This window comes from Puma concolor, chromosome A2, assembly GCF_028749965.1.
Source record: "Puma concolor isolate L17-30 chromosome A2, mPumCon1.1.hap2, whole genome shotgun sequence".
NCBI lineage: Eukaryota > Metazoa > Chordata > Mammalia > Carnivora > Felidae > Puma > Puma concolor.
In genome coordinates, this window is record NC_141668.1 from 9,540,960 (window position 1) to 9,565,632 (window position 24,673).

The following is a 24,673-nucleotide window of genomic DNA, read 5'->3' on the forward strand; positions in this document are numbered from 1 at the left end:
GTACCATATTGAATGACTCAAAAGGTGATGCAAGACAAAATCCTATGACCCCTTAAAATGAGAATCTCACAATACAAATGTGGATTTGGAAAGGTGATCAACATTCACTACTAGAGGCATTATAGTATATGCAGAAGGATCTGGAATATCCACTCAACTTATTAAAATTCATGAGATTTTAAAAATATCTCCCAGCCTAAGAGGGGTGTAAACAGAAAAAATGTATTTCACAGAAATAAGAAGCTTATTCTAAATTCACCCTGGAAATTATTTTTTTTTCCTATACAAGTCCTAAAGATGCTTATCCCATTTATATCAAGGGCCATTTTAGAAAGGGTTTAATGCAGATTATTCTGCTATGTCTTATTTCTCAATAAGTTACCCATAAACTTGTTCTGAATATGCCTGCCTAGTCCTTTCCCCAAATAATGGATTGCAACCACAATGCACGTGCATACATCAACAAGTAAGTTCACAGCTACTGTTGAGACATAATGCATTAGTGTCCTAAGTGAAGAAGGGATGTTATCATCTGATGGAAGTTACAAGAGCAAGCGAGAGGGATGGTTATCTTCCTCTGTAGTTCCAAAGGCAGAGAAAAATTTCTAGAGTTGCTCAAAACAGTCTAAGTATACTATTGAACTGCGAAGTAGTTGTGCTTTATGTTTATAACTGGAACAGATTTGGAAGTGATTTGGAAAATTAACGCAACCACTATACAAATGGTTGAAAAGAGAGGACAGAATAATCCATTCATTTTTACACAATATCCCCTTACATGGCTCATTGGACACATGACCATCATTATGGTAACAAATAATTCGTTCCAAGCACTGCGAAGGCACTTGGCACTGAGCTAGGCCTACCAGACATGCTCTACAAGCCCAGCCGGAACCACACTGTCAATCAATGGCCCCACTCCATTTGTTCATTGGAAGATACGCCAGAGGTTTGCTTACATCTCCCTTCTCATTTTAAGTCAGGCTTCCGTCACCAAAATTTTTTCAGATATTTTAAACCACAAATAAGAGTAAACAGAGGTAGAATATATCTGGAAAGGATAGAGGGGGACTAAACTAAAATGATCATAGCAGATACTCTCACTGAAAAGAAACACTACGCTAATTTTGTAGAATGCTACGAGTTTTGTAGATGCTTCTATACAGGCACGTGATACCGGTACATGTTTCTCAATCTCTATAGTTTGATAAATTTCTTTACTTACTTAATCTCATGTAAACCTCCCAAGAGACATTACTCCCAAGTGACTTCTCCGAGTTTATAAACTGAATATACGAACCCAGATACTTGAATTCAGTTCTTTTGAATCCAAATCTTGGCTTTCACTTAGGGAAACCTACTAAGTGAACCTACTTACCTACAACCTACAAAGATGTTTTAGGAACTTTTATTATGTAGATATCAGTTGGTAAGATATTTGATTAAAAAGGAGGTAGAGAATACATATTCCAGCTGTTGAACTGATATTCAAAAAACAAAGAATTTAATCAATTAATGTGCTGTTATTTGCTTTTCATATTTTTAAATGTTTCAAATGTGTTAGAAACAATGAAGTTTTTTGTGTGAGTACGTATGTGAAAAAAAGCGTGTAAGAGATCCAGGTTTCTAACTTACCTAGCAAATTAATATTTTATTTAATATTGCTTAGAGAATACGGGCTTATATATTCCTATATTCTTGATAAATATGTAATGATGTAATTTAAATATAGTAAACATTTCTGTTCTGTGGGATTCTCCATCTAATAAATTCAGTGGTCACTGATCTCTGGTTGAAACCTGCCTACTATCAACAAAGGGGATAAAACTCCTTTAAAAAATAACTAGGGATATATAAGCATTTTCTCACCATTTAATAAAATTTTTTAAAAAGAAAAAGAAAAACTACATTTAAGTTATAGGTAAACTTGTACTATGTTACTCTCCTGCAAAACAATAATGGTATGTAAAGAAGGCATTCACTATTAATACTTCAATTTCCTATTTTGGATCCAAATATCTGCATTCAAAAACCGGTAATTGAATTTCCCAAGCAAAACTAAATGCAGCCTCCCAGCAAAAATCTGCTGGAATTCTTATTTAATGTAATGCTGAATGGACTTTTGATAAGAAATGCTCAGACAGACTATTTCCTCTCTCTCCTACAGATTATACTTAGGAAACCAGAAAACACCTCAAGAGCAGTATGCAAATTAGAGTTTGTGGAATATGCAAATGGAATGATTTTTCGGTGGGGGGAGGGGTAGGCGATTTTACCAATCTATACGTATTTTTCTTCTATATTAGAAAGAAAATTCTGAAGAGAAGGGAATGGCATTGTGAATAAAGTATAAAGAATTCCATTATGTCTAGGATTATCACTGAGGAATGAGAAGGTTTGACTAGCCAAGCACATTTAGCAACTCACATCTTTGAGTATTAAATATTCAGATAAACCATTCTTCAGGAATATTTTCAAGAGCCATCATCATTTCACAATCAGATTCCACAGTTAGATTCACGACTTTAAAATCTTGTTAAGCTGTCATAATTTCTCGCTGACAGGACTTGTTTTTCACGTATTTTAACATATTATCCAATAGATTCTCCACAGGAACATTTAATAACAATATGACAAAAGAATTGGCTGTGTTGTCCATCCCCCTATAATTGCAGAAGGAATAACCATTTGACATTTGTTGAAAGTAACACTTAAGTGATTGGATTCCCATTAATGTGTCTTCTTCTCAGGTGATCAATCATTTTAGGAACGGCTGAGGAAAGCAACTTCCTAACCAGATCAGCTTCAAAAATTTTTAACTATCTGAAACTTCCCATGGTATAGGGTGTTGTCCATCAAATGGCTACCCAAATCTGTTTCAGAAATCTCTTTCATTTAAGTGCAATACACATCATGTTAAGCAGTAGTCGGACTACAATAAAATTTAATATTTAATGTTTAATAAACTTATGTCCAAAACATATTTTCGTCGAGATCTGTAATTGCTAAATGTTAATCACTCAATGCATGCTAAGACATAGCTCTAAAGTCCTCAAGAATTTTTAGAAAACGAGTTTTACTTCGTTTAGAATACGTCAGAGCAATGGACTACTTTCACATTAGCGACGATGAAACCATAATCATTATGTTGCAGGCTCACTGGCACTCAAAAATATTTCACAGCATATAGTTTCTGTCTCACACTTGTTTTGAGTTCTATAATTTCATAAGTAGCTCACTACACTTTCACGGAGAAATAGTCACTCCTCGCATACTTATTTTTAACAACAAAAATATATATATAGGACTTGAAAGGAAGAAACAAGACGAACGTCAGAATGGCAGGAAACAATACACTCCACACCATCAGAAAAGGTGGAGAGCCCTGAATGGAGATGTAGTCTACCTTCACAGTTGGTGATATTTCCATTTCATGGCCTTGTCCCCTTCACCCAACACTTGGTATCTTATGTAAACCAAGAGTCCAACTTACCCTGGAAAATTCCACCTTTCTTAGCTCTTTGAACTTATGTCTCTGTATTTAGTCAGAATGAGCTATCCCTAACTGCTACGTACATGGTAAGTAAAGTAAAGCCCAAATACCTCTGTATTTTAGCAGCCATCACTCTCACTACGATAGGAGAGGACTGAGCACTCTCAATCATGGGATGGACACTTTACAAAAACAGAAACGTGCAAGATTGTTTGGAGTCCAGTTTGCAGCCCTCAAATAATTTCACCAACATGATAATCTGATTTCAAGTTAAAGTCCACAGAGAGTTGGAAAACAATGAATGCTTTACTGGCAGAATTTGTGTGCTGAACCTTAACTGTCTACTCGCAGTTGTCTGGTTGGTCTGTGGGGTCAGACTCTTTCTCTCTGCTAAACTTCGAGGAAGGTCCTTTCTAACAACCTAATATCTAATATCACAATAAAACCTAATGTCACAATAACCTTCCTCCACCCCCACCCTCCCCATAGGCCAGAAAACATCTAAAATATGGTTTTCAGTGTTGGCTATACATCACAATGACCTGGGGAACTTTAAAATCCTGATGCCTAGGTTACACCATAGACTAATTAAACCAAATCTCCAGAAGTGGGACCCACACATCCACACATTTAAAGTTTTCTAGTTTATTCTAGTTGAAAATTACTTCTCTGTAGATTAGGTTTGGGGCTTTGAATTACCTTAATTGTAAGAGGAAGACTTTCCATAAAGAGACATTTTCTCCACTTCTTGCTTCCTACAGCTTATCCATCTCAATATACACATGTTTTTGTCATATCATCATGGCTTAGTAAAAGCTATTTCTAAAGAACTACTCTGGAGGACTTTTTATTATCAGAGCATTATATCCTAATTTTACACACCAGTTACGAACACTGGTTCCTGCTATGGAGATGACCACCTACCCAAACTAGGAGCTCTAAACTCTGTCTCCTCACAAAGATTACTGGAGGATTTTTAAAATATAAATTCTCTAAGGGAGAGGGGCATTAATCAGGTTGAAAATTCCCAGCACTCTACCTAATACTGTGAAGGACGCAATTTAAGAAGTGAACCTCCTCTTTCTCCTCCTTCTTTCTTCCTGTTTAACATTGATGGCTTTACTTGGCTTTGGTTATGGATGCTTTTCTAAATAATTAAACTAGACTAGATCCCTCGAAATTTAGTATTTTAAAATAATTTATTCAAACGTGCTGAACATTTGATTGGAGTCACACAACTTTCCAATTTAACTGAAATATTTTAAGAGTAAGTGGTTTAAACTATTTTTCTCTCATAATAACAGAATGAAGTAAATACAGATCTGCAATAAAGGTCTAGACCACTAATATAATAATGGCCTAAATAAAATATGGGGCATTTCTTTTCTTGCCCTATATTACTGCTCCTACTCCTCTCAATTATATTCTCACAATTCAATATTTTACCTGAATTGGAAGATCTCTGTCTTCAAAAAAAGCTATCATTGTCATTAACCTAATTTCTATTTACACAATTTGGATTTCATTGATCTGAGTGTACCTGGAATCCACGAACTTTAAAACCTGTTTAGGTGATTCAAATGGACAGCGCATATTAAGACTCATTGCCCTGAGCCTTGGGCAGAAATTGCAGCCAGAGGAAACTATTTTTTCAATCAACAAGACTGACTGAGTGACTGACTGACTCGATGAATGAATGGCTTCCTGATGGCTTTGGTCAGACAAACAGTGACAAGTGTATACACCTCAGAGTGAGGACCAGCAACATTTAAAAAAAATTAAAACTGTTTGGGGGAGGGGATGTTGAGGGTGTTGCCTGACGTGCTCCAGAGCTACGGCTGGTCTTCCATTTGGTTTTTCTTTAAAAACAAAACAAAACAAAACAAAACCATTTTTCTATCTGATTTTTATCTTTATACATAAATGGTCAGTAACTCAGTAAATAGTGCTTCGTCCGAACAGGCCCGGATTAAAGCAAAAGAAAAACTGAACTTGCTTCTGGCAGGTGGTAAAGTGCTTCAGACTCCACAGCCCCCTGCCCAGTGCCCGCCAGTTCATCCAAGCTCGGTTGGCAGTAGACCTTGTCTCATGTTGTCCTTTAATGATTTAATTAAATACCTCCAAACAGAAACAGTCTGAGGCAAGCGAGAGAGAGGGGGAGTAAGGAATGAAAACCTAAGTCAGGATTTTTTTTTTTTATTCTATATCCTTAACTCACTTTGGTATGTTGGTAAAATTTGTACCATTTCCATTCTGTACTCCAGAAAAAAATATAGTAACTTGAAATACTGTGTTTAACAAAATTCTAGTACCTTACTATCATGAAATTATTTACCTTTTTTTTTTTCAGGTTTAACACAGGTTTCTTGGGAGATTTTGATTTCTGTGAAATATACTAGAAACCAGGGAAGGGGGACGCATCCACTCTGCAAGATAAGGGTTTTCTACCATTTAGGAAAGGCAAGAGGTGGGGCAGGGCACACTGTGATTTTGATCCATTTCCCCACCTCCTTTTGCTTTGCTCACATTTTTTTCTCCCTCAGCAAGTACCAGAGGACATGAACACAAAGGCAAGAAACAAAACTGACAAGATAAACCTTCAGCCAGGCCACCACCAAACCCTCTCCACCTCCCCAGATCGTGCCAGGACCTGGACAGGCTGAGGTCACACATCTGCCACTCAATTCTGTGTTTGCCTTTCTGACAGTGACTCACCCAGATGTTCCCATCTTGATGATAGGGTTTCCAGTTTCTCCCAGTGTCACTGTACAGCATGCGGTATTGGGTCACCCAGTCCGAGCTGCTGTATCTTCCTTGGGTTGCAATGGCACTGATCTGCTTCCGATTGCCAAAGTCAACCTGAAGCCATTGGTAATGGTCACTGTCGGATGGAGACCATCCCCCAGCACCTGAAGAAGGTTAAGGCAAGAGAGGAAAACAGATATTTAGAGCTGAAATTCTACTGTTGATAATGGATTTATCTACATCTTTTAATTGGCCTTAGCAGTGCAACATTCATAGACATATTATGGAGTGTCCTTTATAGATGCCATTGGGACTTCAACTAATATTCTTCCAGCTGGGTAACATTGATACTCTAACCTCTTTATGGTGTAATTATGTGCTCATTTTCTCCTGAGCAAATGTCTTCATCATTCCTCAATTAGATCTTATTAGTACATGTCAGAGTCTAATTGGCTGAGGGTTGATCAATTTACCATGAATTCTTCAACTAAAAATCACTAGGAAAAAAAAATGTAACAATCTATTAATTCCTCATGTGGGGCTTTATGTTTGAGTAGATTACAAATGGAACAAAAAGCAATTATGTACAACTCTAAAGTCTATTTTGCTTTAAAAATTTGGGAGCCCAAAGAATATTCATAGTTCTTAAGATGAGGCCTAATCTTACATTAAGCTCTGTACTCATGAGAAATAAGGTATATAGCTAATCAGGTAATTCGTTCACTAACATTTAAGAGATAAACAACCAACGCCTCTTGATAACAACATTTCTAGGAAAATCATTTTAGTTACTAAATGAAGTAAAACTCCTTTTGGTAAAATATAATAATTGTCAGATAACAAAAAGGTAAAACTATCTTTAGAAATAGAACATTAATATGGAACAATACTCCTAGTCTATACCACTATGGAAAATAACGATGGTTGTACATAAATACATTACAGAAAATATGCCATAATGCTTAGTGCTAAGGAGCAAAATAATTTTTTGAGTGAATTTGGCTACCAATGGGAGCAAATGATAATGAAATATTCAATAAATCATCCAATGTACAGTATTTAGATATACATATGCATCACTTTTCAAATAAAAAAAACTTAAAAGCTGACAATAAAATAATTTATTCTATGAGGACCACGGTAAGAGAAATCATTTTGTAAATCATCACAGATATATCATTCATTTAATGATGTTTATATGGCTTATTTCTGCTTTCAGCTATGATAGAATACCCTTCCTGCCATAAAAAAAATCACATAACTACAAAATGTATAAAATTACCCTTTATAGGGATTAGACAACAGACAGTGCAGGATCCCTGATCCACAAGAGAAGATAAAAAAAATAAGGTAATGCCTGGTTCACTTTCTGGCACATGGAAGAGTGTCCCAAACAGAGTTCAGCAGTGTCACTGAGATGAAGATATATCAAAATCAAAGCTCCATCCTACAGATGGAATCTGTAGCACAAAGTACCAGGGAAGGGGCAGCTGTAAAGAGAAAGAGCCCTGAAAATCTGCATAGCATCACCAGAGATCTCAGAAAGGTTAGGATGATTGAGTCCTAAAATAAGGGCTACTCAGGACACACCTGAACAAAGATTGGTAATAAGCCTGAAAAAGGATCAGTCTGACCTACAAATAAATTAACTTCTTGCTCAGTCAAAATGCAACACTTCATTAAGGAAAGCCATGAATGGTCAGAAGAAGCTCAGTGACAGAGCATCCATAATGCTCAGTATAGATTTTTTTAAAAAATATTGGACATTTCAGGGAGCAGGAAAAAATGACTTACAACCAGAGCAAAGACAGCCAATAGAATGACAGAGATGATAAAATTAGCAGACCAGGACTTTAACACTGAGCTTATACATTAGTTCATTATTTGAAAGAAAATATACAAATAGTGAAGAAACAAATATGAGATATTAATGGGGAAAAGATAAACAAAGAGAACAAAATAGAAGTTTCTGAACCATGTTTATACCTGAAATAAAACATGTACTGGATTATAAACTGAGAAGGAAACATTAATGTCTGAATCCAGGGCCACATAAACCCTTCAAATTGTAGCTCAGAAGGGACAAAAGGCTTAAAAATGGACACGACTCCAGTGGCCTGCAGGACAATATTAAGTGTCTTAACAATCATGCAAATAGAGAACTAAAAGCAGAGAAGGTAGAGATTGAGGCAGAAAAAAATCAATTTGAAGAAACAGTGGCTGAAAATAATAAACCTAGATATCTAAGGAATTCACTGAGCTGTGAGCAGTATAAAAGGATAAATACAATACAAAACACAACACCAAGTCTCATCATAATCAATTGGTTAAAAAAATAATGCTAAAGAGAAAAATCTCAAAAGTAGCCAGAGGACAATAATATCTTAGCAAAAATGATGCAAGGTGAAAGACAACAGAATGACATTACCTGTTATGATGAAAAGGAAAGGGAAAAAACATATGTCAATCTAATGTTCTATATCCAGCAAAAATATCTTTTAAACATGAACAAAAAATGATATTTAGGGCAAAAGCTGAGAAAATTCATCACCAATAGGTACATACTTTAAGAAATGTACACGTTTCAGCTTCCAGGAAAATTTACCATATTGAGACTCATATTTACTCATATCATATCACATTTACTCATATTTATACTATCACATTTACTCATATCACATCGTATTTACTCATACCATATTGAAACTCGTATCAAGAAATGAATGCTGATAATGGTAGACGCAACAGTAAATACAAAGTATTTGTTCATGTTTTCAGATTTCTTTAAAAGATAATTGAGCATTTAAAACAAAAATAGTGACAGTGAATTAGGTTTTAACAGAGGTAGAAGTAAAACATACGACGACAAGTGCACAAAGGACAGGGGCCAGCACAGATATATTATGTATCAAGGTCCTCATGTTACTAGGGTGTGGTATAATACTACTTGACGGTAGTAACCCTATATCAAAGGTCAGCAAACTTCCTTTATAGAGGGTTCAATACTAAATATTTTAGGCTTTGCAGGCCATATACCTCTGTTAGAAATACCTCTGCTGTTGTTAGGATGAAGCAGCCAGAGAAACAAGGGTGTGACATGTTCCAGTACAACTGAGAAACTCACTTCTCCTTCAAGTACCAGCCTGTTTACTGCAAACATTACCTCCTGCAGTGGACGTCATTCAGGTTGTTCTTTATGAAAGGAGGAATTCTTCCCTCAGTTATTGTCTAGAGACTGTAGTTAGCTGTAATTCCTGTTTAGGAACTCCCTGAGTAAAAAAGAGACACTCTATCCAAGGGCACATTCCTTCTTGGGGTCATACAGATATAATGGCCAGTCAACTTGGGAAAACTCTGGTGGGTCATCTCAGTTTGCAGAACTCAGTGAAGCCTCCATTGACACTCCATTGCATCTCAACTTCTCCTTCTGACTTCTCCTACTTCATCCCCTTATCTCCCACAGGTTTCCATCCCCAAAAGTACTCTGTAATAAATTCCCTACATGCTCTTATCCATGTTAGAATTTGTAACCTGGGGAATCCAATCTACAACACCTCCTTGGAACCACTCTTCCGAGAATCCGCTCCCTAAAAATGGGAGTTAGTTGTCTCTGTCTTTGTGCATTATCTCTATGCTGTTTTTCCCCTCTTGTAGTATCTAATATTCTCTATAGTGATGCATCATCCACATGCTTATTTTACATAGAATTCTGTAATTTAGAGGAGCTGTAGATGAACTTCTGGGATAATAAGTACTGAGTAATCAAGAGATTATAAATATATTTTCTTATCTGTTAGATATATTGTTCCAAATTTAGGAGAAATTCTCCAGCTAACTGTATGAAGTTCTGTCTCTGTGTTACTAAGAGCAACACGGTACTTTGGTCATTGAAGTAAATAAGCAATCATCACAATGACTGAAAAGGGGAAAATATGAGCAATTAATTGCTGGCTGAAATTGAGAATGTTTCCCCTAACTACTCCTCAAAAAATATTCCAGTATAAATTTTCTTAAGTTACCCATTTTTTGCTGCATTACAATTTTTCAATAAGGAGGCAATTAACATACAACTACTTAACCCCAGGGGCATCAGGGCGGTTCAGTCAGTTAAGTATCCGACTTTGGTTCAGGTCATGATCTCATGGTTTGTGAGTTTGAGCCCCGCATCCGGCTCTCTGCTATCAGCACAGAGCCCACTTCAGATCCTCTGTCTCCCTCTCTCTCTCCCACAACCCCCCCCACTCATACTTGCTCACTATCTCAAAAATAAACATTAAAAATTTTTTAATTAAAAAAAATTTAAAAACCCAATGACTTAATCCCGTTAATCTCGCTACTTTAAAAAGTAGAATTTATTGTCCACTTTAAGGGAAGCAAAATTCTAAAAGAAGGGAAACTATAAGTTCAAAGTTATTCCTTTGTAGAAGTCTATGTGGAGAGAATAGTGATTAACCTCAAGGGGAGGGCAAATGTCAGGCTTTTGTGAAGAACATGGTGGAAAGATCGATGAAAAGTTTCCTCTTTCTCTTTGATCTATAAAGCAATGTAATTTGGGGAAGTTGATTACTTTGTTCATTTGACTTGTGAAATGTGTAACCTCTATCGATCCAAGGATTAAGGATGATAACTCTTTCATCACAAAAACCTCAGGAAAATAGGGTATAAGAGAGCAGAAGTGCTCCCCAACATATTGTGGAGAGTATAACAGGGCAAATGTGTTCCCAGTGGAGACCGTGCTGGCACAAAGGAAAAAAATTGCCAATTCAAGAGGAGGTAGAGGAGGTGGAGATAATGAATAGTCATAAACTCTTAGTTTCTAAGACAACACTCATTCACATTTGGAGATAATAGAACTCAAAATATCAGTAGATATCGAGTAAATGGTTAGCATGAACTGAAAGATGTGCACTTATACAGAAATTTTACCATTCCTTAAGCAGTTACCTCCCCTTTTCTCCCTCTCTTACTCTGCTTCCATTCATCCATCCCTCTCTTTCTCTCTTCTCTTTTTTCTCTCTCACTCACATGCATACATCCCTCCTGTGTGTGTGTGTGTGTGTGTGTGTGTGTGTGTGTGTTTGTGTGTGTGTGTTATAAAGATTCACAGTGTTTGTATTCTAGCTTCCCACTCTACTGGAGTTACTTGAGTGATAAATTATAACAGAGAACCTGGAGAACTGGGTGGGACTACCACTCTAAACTTCGTGAAAGCTTATAATGATGATGGCCCTTTCTGCTTTGTAATTTGTAAGTTGGTACCTCTGAGAGAAAAGAAAAACTTAGTAGGTGGTTCAAGAGAGGGCTTGAAATTTCTTTTCCAGTGATAAATGGCTCCTGCATAAACATGATGCCCAAGAGGGTGGTTGTAACACCACCAGAGATTATAAGCCTAGATTCTAATTTAAAAGAAAAAGGTAGAAGAAATTTTCAATTAAATATATAACTACCTTTAATAACTGGTTGAGAAATATGTATCAGATGAAAAGAATAAATTGAAAAGGAGACTTTGGGGCAAGATAGCATTATGAGTTCAGGCCTGAAGGCCTCCTTCTGCTCTAAATATACACTATTTTTAGATAAGATAGATAAAAAGAAAATTGAAAAAGACATAGCCAGGATAAAAAAATAAGATAGGCATCTCCATGCACAAGAAATGCAACCAAAATGCAAAGCAGTGAGTAGGACCAAAGCAGAGGCTGGCTGGAGTCAGGGTCTGGGAATACACAAGAGGCAGTGGGGCACTAGTTCCTGGGAAATATTGTTGGATGGGAGTGTCCCCATCTGTGTCAGAGAAAGGAAGCCTGGGTCAGGGTTGAAAGTTAGCCCAGGAAAACTTTCTTATCAAACGAGACTGAAACAACTCTTGGATGTTGGATGTATGGTTTGGATCTATGGCTTGGATCCATGGTTTACAGGAAAACGTGCCCAGAGAATTAGAAACCAGGTATGCATGTGCTCGGCACCACTGGCTTAGTCATTGGACCTGTGATTCTCTAATAACAGCCCCAGACAAAGGCACAAGGCAAAGCAGGTAAGATGTGGTTCTGGACTGAAGACGTGGGAAGCTGAGTAGAGAAAGTTACAAGTTGATAGGGAATTGAGAGAGAGAGACAGAGACAGAGAGACAAACAGACTGGTCGTCAAGAAGAGTGGGCAAACCAAAGTTTCAAACCACAGGAAAGACAATAAATGGCATAAAACTGGCTAAGGAAATCAAAAGTTCAATGGAAATTAACTCCAGATGTAACAGTCATTGAGGACCATGGAAATATACTTGTTTTAGGTTCTCAAAAAATATAAAATAAGTAATGTCATCCATTAAAAATAGCAGTAATGATCAGACACAACCAGGGGAAATAAAACGTTTGCAGACAGATACTAAGCAAACAAACAAACAAACAAACAAACAAAAAACAGTGATCTTAGAATAAAAAAGAATATAGTCATCAATAGGAAAAAGAAAACTTCATCAGAGGAAAATCCACAAATTACATGTCATCACAAAAAGAATCAATCAGCTGAAAGGTAATATTGAAGGATTCATACAAAAGTCAGCACAGGGGCTCCTGGGTGGCTCAGTTGTTTTAGGGTCTGACTCTTGATTTCAGCTCAGGTGATGATTTCACGATTCATGGGATTGTGGGGCTCAATCTGACTCAATCTGACTCTATGCTGACAGCGTGGAGTCTGCTTGGGATTCTCTCTCTCTCTGCCCCTTCCTCTCTCAAATAAATAAACTCCAAAAGAAAAGAAGAAAAAGTCAACACAGAAAAATACAAAACATGTTAGAATTCAAGCACTTCTGCTTTTGACCAAGATGGAGTCACATGACTCCATGATGAATTTACTTTCCCACCTGAAACAATGAAAAAGGAGACAAAATGTATGGAACGACAGTTTGCAAGACATAAGATGTGAGGCAACCAAGTGCTGAGATCCCTGAGATATGGGACAAATGAAGTGAGGTCTATTTCCCAGCTTCCGATCTTGACAGGGTTTCCAGGGTGAGACATAAGAAAAAACCCAGGCAGAACATGGCAGGGTCCTTGAGTTGAGAAGACAGAGCTGTGAGACCAGGTGGTTAGAGTCAGAAGCAAAAGAAAGGGCAGCAGGGGGCCTTCCTCAAGTCTTCACCTGAATAACGATTAGCATACACATATGAAGAAACCTCTCAGAGCTGAGAGCAAAGAATCCTCTGAATGGAGGAAGGTACATCTTCTTCCTACAAATTACCATATGATCCCACCACCCCCTCCTAGGTATTTTCCCGAGAAAAATGAAGCACGTAAACATAACAAAGTCCAGTACATGGTGTTCTTAGCACCTTTCCTTGTAATAGCCCAAAGCTGGAAACAACCCACATGTTCATCAACAGATGAACAGCTTAACAAATGGTGTATATCCATATGGCAGAATACTATTCAGCAATAAAAAGGAATGGGCATTGGTACACGCTACATGATTAATCTGAAAACAACTATGCAGAGTGAAAGGATCCAGGACCGAAGGAAAAAAGTGCATATGGTACAATTCCATCCATATGGAATTCTAGGAAAGGCAAACATATAGGAACAAAGGCAGATCAGTAATTGTTTGAGGAAGGGGGAGAAGGAGGGGCAAAGGAAGAGGATAGAAAGTGGCAAAATAAAACTTCTTGGGGTAATGGGTTTATTTGTTACCCTGACTGTGGTGATGGTTTCATAGGTGTAACATATATAAAATGATCAAACTGTACAATTTCAATATGTTAATATTAGCATACATCCATTATACATCAATAAAGCCGTTACAATTTGTAGACCTGAAGGACAAAGAGGGAGTTTCACTGATCAGTCTAAAAAGTTCTGGAATAAAACAAATACATAGAAAATAAAGTAATGAAGAAGAATTTGAAGAAGTAATGATTGAGACTTTTTTTCAAAATTGAAAAAAAAAACAAGACATGATTCTGTGGATTGAAAAGATCTTGTGAACACTGAAAAGCATGTTCAGTATGGAAAGTATATCATGCCATGCAAATGAAAGATGGCCTAAAATAATGAGACTGATGGAAATGCGGTATTTAAACAAATAAAGCTTAAGCATACAGTTGAGAATTAGCTCATGGATAAATAAAAACCAGTTAGCATCTGAAGACATGCTAGAAGTTGCCTGCGAATGAGCTCAGATTTTATTTACAGTGGGACATGAACAGCTAGAAGATGTGACATGTGACCTACTTGGAAGTAGCAGAATAGGCTCCAACCAAGTGTGGACACCTGTTGATTGGAAGCAGAAAAGGGGGCCATGGTCATTAATTAACAACTGTCATGAGCCAGAGAAGCAAAAATGGCAATGCCACTGTCATTCCCCAAATAGGGGACAATTAATGCTTACAGAATGTGAAAACAAAAGAGTATGAAGGTACATTTTGAAACAAAACAGAAAAAGAAGTGATTTCATCAGATATCATTAGATGACAAGAAAACAGAATGGCTTGTCCTCCATTTCTGGCTTCCAGAAATGACAGCTTTCACTTCATGCTGGGAGTAACAGAACTGATCACTGAGGACAGGGAATTACCTCCTGTGACAAGTTAGGACATACGCGGAGAGGTAGAGCTCCTTTAACGTTTTCAGATTATATCCCAAGAGGCTGCCATCATTCATACATAGAGCCTTGCTTCTCTGAATATTTATCAAAGGAGTTACCAGAAAATTAGACACACACACACACATGAATTAAAAGCAAGGGACTTAGTAAATCTAGAAAAAAGTAGATAAGAAAGCTCTTCCTCAAAATCTGGGGGTTATGAGTATTTAGAATAAAAGAAAAAAGAGAGGGTTGGTCACACTGAAAGTGGTGTTGGTGAACTTAAGGATTTCCTTTTTGATCACATTCTTGTTTAATAGAATGGAGCGAATTCCATAGATATATCTCTAACTTGATTTTAGTAAAGCATTAGGGCCATATCTCTGATAAATATAAAACAGTAAAATGTGGTCTGGAAGATAACAGTTTCAGGAACACTCAAAATTGGTTAATAATTACGCCCCAAATATGTTGATTAATGGCTATGTCAACTTGAAGAGAGCTCTCTAATGATGTGCCACAGGCTTTCATCCTGTATACTGTCATTTTTAATATTTTTATTATCTAAGGCATGGAAGACACGCTTATGAAATTTGTCAATTACATAAAGCTGGAAGAGAGACCTAATAGGATAACTAACTGGATTATGATGTAAAATGCTCTTGACTGACTGCAAGTCTGAGCTTGCACCAGCACAATTTGCTGTATCATCAGTTAATAACCTTAAGGTGGCCGTTATGAACAAGTACATTATCAAGTTCATAATTAAGGTGTATATTGCATAGAAATAAATACGCAACCTTCGTTTACTTTGTGGAAAACACAGGGCGGAAATGATGGCATCTAACGACAGTACTATATTCGCGGTACAACATTCAAAATGTTTTTGATGCCTTTTAGTAAGGCTTTACATATAAATAGAAAAAAGGAATAAGTCACGAACATATTGTACTAGGAATGATCACAAAATGAACACAAGTGTGCAATCACCACACAGATCTATAAAGAGATCATTGCCAGCAACCCAAAAGCTCTCATTGTGTCCTTTTCCAAATCTGGTCACCGTTCTCCTCCCTGATGAATTGTTCCAGAGATTCATCCATGGGGTTGTATTTAGCAATACACAACAGGTTGCAGATTGCTCATTTTCTTTGTCGTCTAATATTGCACTGTATCATCTACTTCTCTTTATTTACCCATTCTAGTGTTGAACATGTGGATATTTCCAGTTTGGAGTTATTATGAATAATTCAGCCATCACATTCTTGTTCACGTCTGTGAATACCTATTTGTGCATTTCTGTTGGGTATATGCACAGGACTGGTATTGTGGGTCCACAAATGTTTGTATTTTTACATTTTTACTCAATTTTGCCAACAATTTCCCAAAGTAGTTGAGCCGACTTTTACCCCCGCCTCCCCAAATACACAAAGCTGTATGTCATGAGAGTTTCTATTGTACCACATTCTTGCCAAAATTTGATGTTGTTAGCCTTTTATTTTTCTCTAAGTTTAGTTTAGACATTCTGGCTCAATGTAAGTTTAATTTTCATTTTTCTGATAGCTACACTTATGCTGTTAGTCACACAACGTATCATAAAACTATAGTAAATTAAGACATAAGTGTTATGAGTACAAGGATAGACCAAATAAACGTGTTGATTCCTGAAACAAAACCACATATATCCAGTGCATACCATCACTTAATTCATGACACAGGTAACACAGGGAAATAATAGATAAAGGAGGTATTTTTTATTTATTATTTATTTTTATTTATTTAATAATTTTCAATATTTATTTACTTTTGAGAGAAAGAGAGAGAGAAAGAGAGAGACAGAGGTGTGAGCGGGGGGAGGGGCAGAGAAAGGGAGACACAGAATCTGAAGCAGGCTCCAGGCTCTGAGCTGTCAGCACAGAGCCCGACACGGGGCTCAAACTCATGGAGTATGAGATCGTGACCTGAGCTGAAGCCGGACACCCAACCGACTGAGCCACCCAGGCGCCCCTAAAGGAGGTATTTTTTAATAATGTGTTTCAGATCAATTGGGTATCCTCGTGGAAACAAGTGAAATGTGGCTTTCCCCTATACTGTACTTAAAAATCAAGTTAAAACTGGGTAGATTCAAATGTGAGGGGTTGAACGTTAAAGACTCTAGGAGATGATATTGGAGAATAGCATCATATTCCTAGAGTTGGGAAAGATTTCTTTAATAGGACTCAAAGCACTAGCTATATAGGAAAAGATGGATAAATTAGATTATATTAAAATTAGAAACTGTTGATTACCCAAAGGCATTAATAAAAGAGTGAAATGGCTAATAATCACTGAGCGAAGGATGGTATTTGCAAACATATATTATAACCAGCAAACACTCACATCTAACATGGACAAATAAGTCCCACAAATCCATAAAACATATTCAGAATATTCAATTAGAAAATGATCAAGGAATCTTAACAGGCACACAACTCTCTCTCTCTCACACACACACACACACACACAGGAATATATGCTTATAAAACATATTAAAAATGCTCAACCTCATGAGATTGACATTTTAAGACAGATCAAAAAAACGAAGAATGTTCAAAGAGAGCAACCAAAATGATCAAAGTGCCTAATTTCATCATATTTCTTTGAGGGGAACAAAAATGCTTAAGCTTTACAAGAGGGAATCAAGGGGTGACAATCTCCATCTTCCACTATTTAAAAGAACAGAGATATAAAGTTTCTCAATGATGCAACACAATGCCACAAACCCCACAAGTATGCATCCTTGATTTTTAAGTACAGTATAGGGGAAAGCCACATTCCACTGGCCCCATGAGGATATCGAATTGACCTGGAATACGTTATTAAAAAATACCAGCTTTCTCTATTGTAATCTGCACCTAGATTATGCAGCTTTAACTCATCTTTTTGAAATTACTATTTTGCTTGGACTAAGTAAAAAAATGTACTTCTTGACTCAACATTTAGTAGAGTCTGTCCACAGATTATTCACCATGCTGCAAATTCTCTACATTTTGGAATTTGATCAAGAAATAAAACTGGGACACCTGGGTGGTTCAGTCGGTCAAGCGTCCAACTTCAGCTCAGGTCATGATCTAGTGGTTCATGGGTTCACACCCCGCGTTGGGCTCTGTGCTGACAGCGCAGAGCCTGGAGTCTATTTCGGATACTGTGACTCCCTCTCTCTGCCCCTCCCCCGCTCACACTCTGTCTCTCTGTCTGTCTCTCTCTCTCTCTCTCAAAAATAAACATTTTTTTAAATTTTTTTTTTTAACGTTTATTTATTTTTTTGGGACAGAGAGAGACAGAGCATGAACAGGGGAGGGGCAGAGAGAGAGGGAGACACAGAATCAGAAACAGGCTCCAGGCTCTGAGCCATCAGCCCAGAGCCCGACGCGGGGCTCGAACCCACGGACCGCGAGATCGTGACCTGGCTGAAGTCGGACGCTTAACCGACTGCGCCACCCAGGCGCCCCAACATTTTTTTAAATAAAGAAATAAAACTGAATATCAAGCCGACTTTAAGAAATTTAAACAAATACTTTGCTGAGAGAACAAAAATTTCCTTATTAAATATAGTTCTTCCTCCAAGGGTCCTGCCTACCTAACGCTATGAAAATTTACAGGGAGGTGTGTTTATAATGTTGATAATATCCAGATATGAATTGCATCATTAAAATCAAAACTTTCTTGGAATAAGGCAAAATTAAAAGCAAATCGTTGGGAGACTTCTTTACATATTCATCACTTCAGAGGTAAATGACTATCTGAGTTATGAGAAATAGTCTTAACTGCAAGGCAAGCTTAGTTGCATATTTTAAAAAATATCTAACAGGGCACGTGGGTGGCTCAGTTGGTTAAGCGTCTGACTCCTGATGTCGGCTCAGGTCAGGATCTCACTGTTCCTGCGTTGGAGCCCTGCAATGGATTCTCTCTCTCTCTCTCTCTCTCTCTCAGTCTCTCTGCTCCTCCCCCTCCTCTCTCTCTGTCTCTCTCTCTCTCAATATATTTTTTTTTTCAGGAATTTGGCAGGTCAACTACATTTTAAAACCTTTGAAGAATGCCAACTTGTTTTTTTGTTTGTTTGCTTTTTGTTTTGTTTGTTTGTTTTTAATGTCAAGGGGAGCCTGGGTGGCTCAGTCAGTTAAGTGTCTGGCTCTGGATTTCAGCTCAGGTCATGATCTTACGGTGCTTGGGTTCAAGCCCCACGTCAGACTCTGTCTGCCCTGACAGTGTGGAGCCTACTTGGGATTTTCTCTCTCCCCCTTTCTCTCTGCACACACCGCCCCCCCCCCCAACTCACCCTCACTCTCTCCAAGTAAATAAACATTAAACAATAAAAAATAAAATAAAATGTCAAATATTACATTAAGATTATGCTATAATAGACAAGGAAAATGAAAGTCAGACACAAGAACTATATTGCTGCATGAAATTTCATAAAGGCTGGACAGCGGCTGAAACTAATGTGGCCTCATAATTAAGTATGATGAGCTTCCTGTTCTGCATAGAAGGCACAGTATGATTTCTCTTCTCATGAGGAAGAGAAAATCTTCGCAGGAAGTCAGCCCAGGCCAGGGTATAAAAGTAAACACATGTACACAAGTCTAATTAATGTAAAATAATAATTAAGTTTGATTCAGAAAATCTCAAACATTGACATGCCCTACAATTTTTAAATTTCCTGACCAGTGTATATTATATATGTTCTTATTTTTTAATGTCTTGGCAATATTATAACGAAGATAAAATAGACATTTTCTGCATGCTACATCAGGTGGTTGTATTAGGAAAAGAGGATTAAAGCTACAGGTGATCAGAATTCAGTATAACAATTTTAAAAATGTTACAATAGATAACACCAACAATAGACTGGATTATTACAAAAAGTAGTAAGCTCCCCATTACTGGAGATACTCAAGTGAAAGCTGGATAATAAGAATCTCTTCAGAGGGAGATTTTACTTAGGATGGGAGACTGGACTAAATAGGCTTTAATTTCATTCACAAAGAAAGCTGAAATGTAATACAAACTACTATGTTGAATTTATTAGCAATACTATCAAGTGATTTTTATTTCTTATTGCCTTAAAACTAACAGTTATTATCCAAGTTTTGGTTGATCTATTTTATTAACATCACGGGGGATATTATTTATATTATTACTAAGTAACATTTGACTATATATAACCTTTATTATTAAAGAGTCTGGTCATTTCCATTTTTACCATGAATAACTCCCCCAGTTTATTCATTCAGCACTATAGAGCACTTCTAGATGCCAGCCATTAAGGGTTTTGTGCTTTGGGGTGGTTTTTTTTTAAAGAATTTTTTCATAAGCAATTCACCAGACTGTTTTTATATGTCAGGATACAATTTATTTATTTATTTGAAGAATGTATTCATACTTAATAAAGACTTTATTATTGGCAAAAAGAGATATCTAATATACACTTAGGATTCATAGAAATGAGGTCTTGTGTGCAAAAACTAAAGGCTAATGAACATAGAATAACCAAGTCAAGGTCATGGAAGCCATTTTCCCCCTCTGCAACTGTAAGGTAACTGTTGTTTGAGTCTTGCCTGTTAAGAAGGCTTAAGAGCTTCCTGTTGCTCCCAAGTATCCCTCTTTCTGATGCACTACCGAATGCAACAAGGTCAAGGAATTCATTAGTTTGGGGCATGCACTGAGCACATGGTTTTTTAAAAAAATTAAAAGTTATGTGGGCAAGAGGTCATTTTTTCTTTTTCTTTCTTTTTTTTTTTTTTTTTTTTTTTTTTTTTTTTTGGTCCACCTACTGCTTTACTCTGTATCCTTTCTCTGGCATACATTCCCATTAAAGTCCATAGAATTTTGCAAACAACATGGTTTATTATAAACGGTTTCCCAACTTCTTTAGCCAACTGCATATTCACCGGCATTGTCCAAAAATAAATAAATAAATAAAAGTCATCATTCCTAAGATGTGCTTCTTCCTGGTAAAGTAAGAACAGTAAAAAGAGTGTTCACTACACATGTCCCAAAGAAAAGTGTTTGGTGATGGTGGAAGAGGTAAATTTACAGGTTAAGAAGGGCTTCAGAATTTCCACATGCAATACTTCTCTGTAGGTTATCAAGTAAATCTGCTCTCTATTTACAGAAAAGACTGAGGAAGGATGTGCCACAGAAATCAATTAAGTCGTGGAGCTCAAAACAAATCCTGAACAAGCCCTTAAGTAAAGTCAGGATAATCAACTTTTTGAAGTCAAGGGCTGAGTTCTATTTGCCATTTTTAATAACCACTGTTAACCATGGCTCCCTAGATGTCAGAGGCACTGAATAAATATCCATGAAATGAGTGAATACAGAATTACTTAAATAGTAAATGAATATATGAATGGATGAATTGACCAACAGATGAGGTAAGAGCCCCGGAACGAGAGAGAAAAATCACTCTCGAGAGAAAAATCCTTGGGCCCAATCATGTGACATGAAAGAAAGACCTAGATCATGAAAGACAAATATGAGGTGTACTGTAATAAAATATATATATACATATATATATATACACACACATATACATATGTATATGTATATATGTATGTGTGTATATATGTATATATGTACATATGTACATATATATGTATATATACATATATATGAGATATACTGTTATATATATATATATATTTTTTTTTTTTACCAATGTCAGTGATTCACATTATATCTTCAGTAAAGAAGAACTCAGATTTTTGTTAAAGTACTCATTGTATGGATGCTAAATATTGTTTTTGGCTTAATATATAGGAAGTGAATCCTCACCTAAGAACAGGTATTTCGTTCATTCTTGAAAATATTTCGGTGGCTGTCAATAGTTAAATCTTAGAAATTAAATCTCTATCTTTAAAAGTTCCTTTGTATGAAAATTCTAGCATTCAAAATGCGCAAAACTAGGGAAAGAACAGTCATTTCGCATTCAGTTTTAACAATTCTACTTGTCTGCTGTTATTATTCATACATATGCATGCCCAATCCTGGGAGCATCATCACAGTCCCTTCCTTAGTGTGGGGGAAGCAGATGGCCTGTGCGGGTCAAAAAGTAGTGGACAGGGCATTCTGATGAGCTGGAAATAAGCAAGGACTTTCTCATTCCACGAGGGATGGGCACTCTTGGCGTTGGTCTGCTCCAGAGGTAGCCAGGAGACTTGACTGAGAGAATGCACAATTCAAAGTGAAAGTTTTAAGAATTCAAATTTCATTCATCATAATAGAAAATTCCTGTAACTTCTGTTGCAGCTTTTAGCTAAGCGGCTAAAATTAAGTCAATTTCAAAAACGGATTCTCATCTATATCATCAAAACCTAGTCTCTAGCTAGCATTTTGTACCAAACAAGGTTTGGTTATTTATTACTTTTCTCCTTCACTTAAGAAAGAAAAGGGTCAGAGGCACATTTACAAAATGAAAATGTTCTCACTGGTAACTAAATTTAGTTTATTGTTTATTAACAAAATAATTAGGGATGCAAGTAATATCTCCATGCCATCTGCCTCAGGGACTCCTTTTTGAAGCCTCATTATTTTCTGGGGCAGAGGCTCTGCTATAAAAGAGATCACTGGAAAAAATGCAGGATAGCAAAAAAGAAGTGTACATATTGTCTGCGCATTAGCAAAGTCTGTTATTGTATATGCGATAATGCCAATGAAATATGAAAGCAGTCTATGCAAAACTATATGAAAAATTGCAGTGCACACAATGATAGCCAACTGATACGTACAGGTTTTATATACACGATACACAATGATGCACGCAACACTGCACAAGTGTCAATGATCTACGCAATGATCTAAGGAAAATATCTCATATATGCCATGATTTTCAAGCTAGGTCTACGTGAAAGTACAGAAAGATGAGGCCATTTTCCCATGAAAGATCATATCAATGGAGACAGATATTTCTACTGACTGAAGTAAGTGGAAAATTGCCTCACATCTCTACTTTTTACTTTTGTACACTCCGTCCCCGACGATGATGTAGCAATTTGAAATGTTTGAAAACACAGGTTTCATTCTCTGCTTTAGCTTCCCTCCTTTACTTTTTTTCAGAGAGAAAATGCAAAGGGATTATTTTCAAGATCAATATAGTTAAATTTAGTAAACGGACCGTTGAGATCAAACTCAAGTGTCTTTTACAAGTTCTGTGATCTTCCCTGTAACTCATGTGTAGTAAGTGACTCCCTCCTCCTTGACCAGCACTTTCTGTGCACATTAATTATTCCAATCCCTAAGCCCAGTTCCTGGATGGTGGGCATTATGTCGTCCCCAATATCTGGCTTAGAATCCTCATGACCCCTGTGAAGATTTACAGCACATCGAAGGCTCTTTCAATAAATACCTGCTGTAATTACAGAATCCGTTTTAGGAGAGACGAGATTTTTAGCATCCGTATACTTGGCAACATAAAACTATTTCACCAAAAAAAGTAGTGGGTGTATTTTGATATAAATAGAAAATATTTATAGTAGTCCCACCTCCTTAGGCTCTGAATGTGTAGGGAAACAACAGTAGGAGATGGATGGATGGATGGATATATATATATATATATATATATATATATATATATATATATATAACAGATGGGGCTTGGAAATACAGTTGTTTTTAGTTCAATCTTCTATAAATGTTATATCCATATACATAAAGCCATCAATTCTCCTTGCAAAGAACTTCTTTAATATGTTTTCCCATAGTGCAAGCTGGAAATCAGCTGTTCTAACAATGGAATAGGACACATTAAAGAGAAAAGTCAAAGGCCACATCAAGACACAACAGGCTCAAAATGCTTTCTACATAAAGTTACCATCTTCCACTATCGTGAAAAGTTTCCCATATCTTCATGACCACCACACCACTAATTTTGCCTCTTCAAAATAGAATTCTATCTACAGGCTGAGATTGAAGTAATGTAACAGAAAGACCAGCAGACAAGAATCAGGGAGAAAAGGCACCTGGCTTAAGTCTGTTCACACTGCTATAATGAAAATGGCATGGACTGGGTGGCTTAAAAACAAATTTATTTCTCACAGTTCTGCAGATTGGAAAATCTAAGTAGGAGAAGCTGGTAGATTTGTGTCTGATGAGAATCATCTTCCTGGTTCACAGACAGCCGTCTTCTCACTGTATCCTCACGTGGAGGAAGGGGTGAGGGACCTCTCTGGGGCTTCTTTTATAAAATTTTTTTTTTAACGTTTTATTTGTTTTTGAGACAGGGAGAGACAGAGCATGAACAGGGGAGGGTCAGAGAGAGGGAGACATAGAATCTGAAACAGGCTCCAGGCTCTGAGCTGTCAGCACAGAGCCCGACGCGGGGCTCGAACTCACGGACCGCGAGATCATGACCTGAGCCGAAGTCGGCCGCTTAACCGACTAAGCCACCCAGGTGTCTGGGGCTTCTTTTATAAGGGCACTAATCCACTCATGAAGTAGCAACTCCCATGACCTATTCACCTCCCAAAACGCCACCTCCAAATACTGGGAATTAGGTTTCAACGTATGAGTTTTGGGGGAACACAAACATTCAGTCCGTGGCAGGTCCCAAACCAAATTAAAAAATAAGGCTGTGGTACCTTATGGAATATGGTGTCCAAATGATAAGCCTCAAAATTTTGAGTCAGCCATGATAAAAACTACAAGAGAAGTCATACATAGTATTTGATGAGAAATCTTGGAACAACAAGGCACAATGTTGTTAGCATCAATACCTTGCTAAGTAATGTTCTCACCATTTTGTTAGCCATCTCACTCACAAGAGTTCTCAACAGAAAATACCTAAAACCCAGTGATTGCAGGAGTCAAACTATAAGCATCATTAGA

The 24,673-nt window shown here is 37.0% G+C and overlaps 1 protein-coding gene across 1 annotated transcript in view; it reads right to left on the reverse strand.

Annotated features, from left to right (window-relative positions):
• Positions 1–24,673, reverse strand: part of CNTNAP2 (contactin associated protein 2) — a 1,981,254-nt gene that overhangs the window by 1,329,939 nt on the left and 626,642 nt on the right. The window contains exon 3 of the mRNA XM_086687667.1: positions 6,209–6,402. Within this exon, the coding sequence (XP_086543793.1) occupies positions 6,209–6,402 (194 nt within the window). The remainder of the gene's footprint in view (positions 1–6,208; positions 6,403–24,673) is intronic.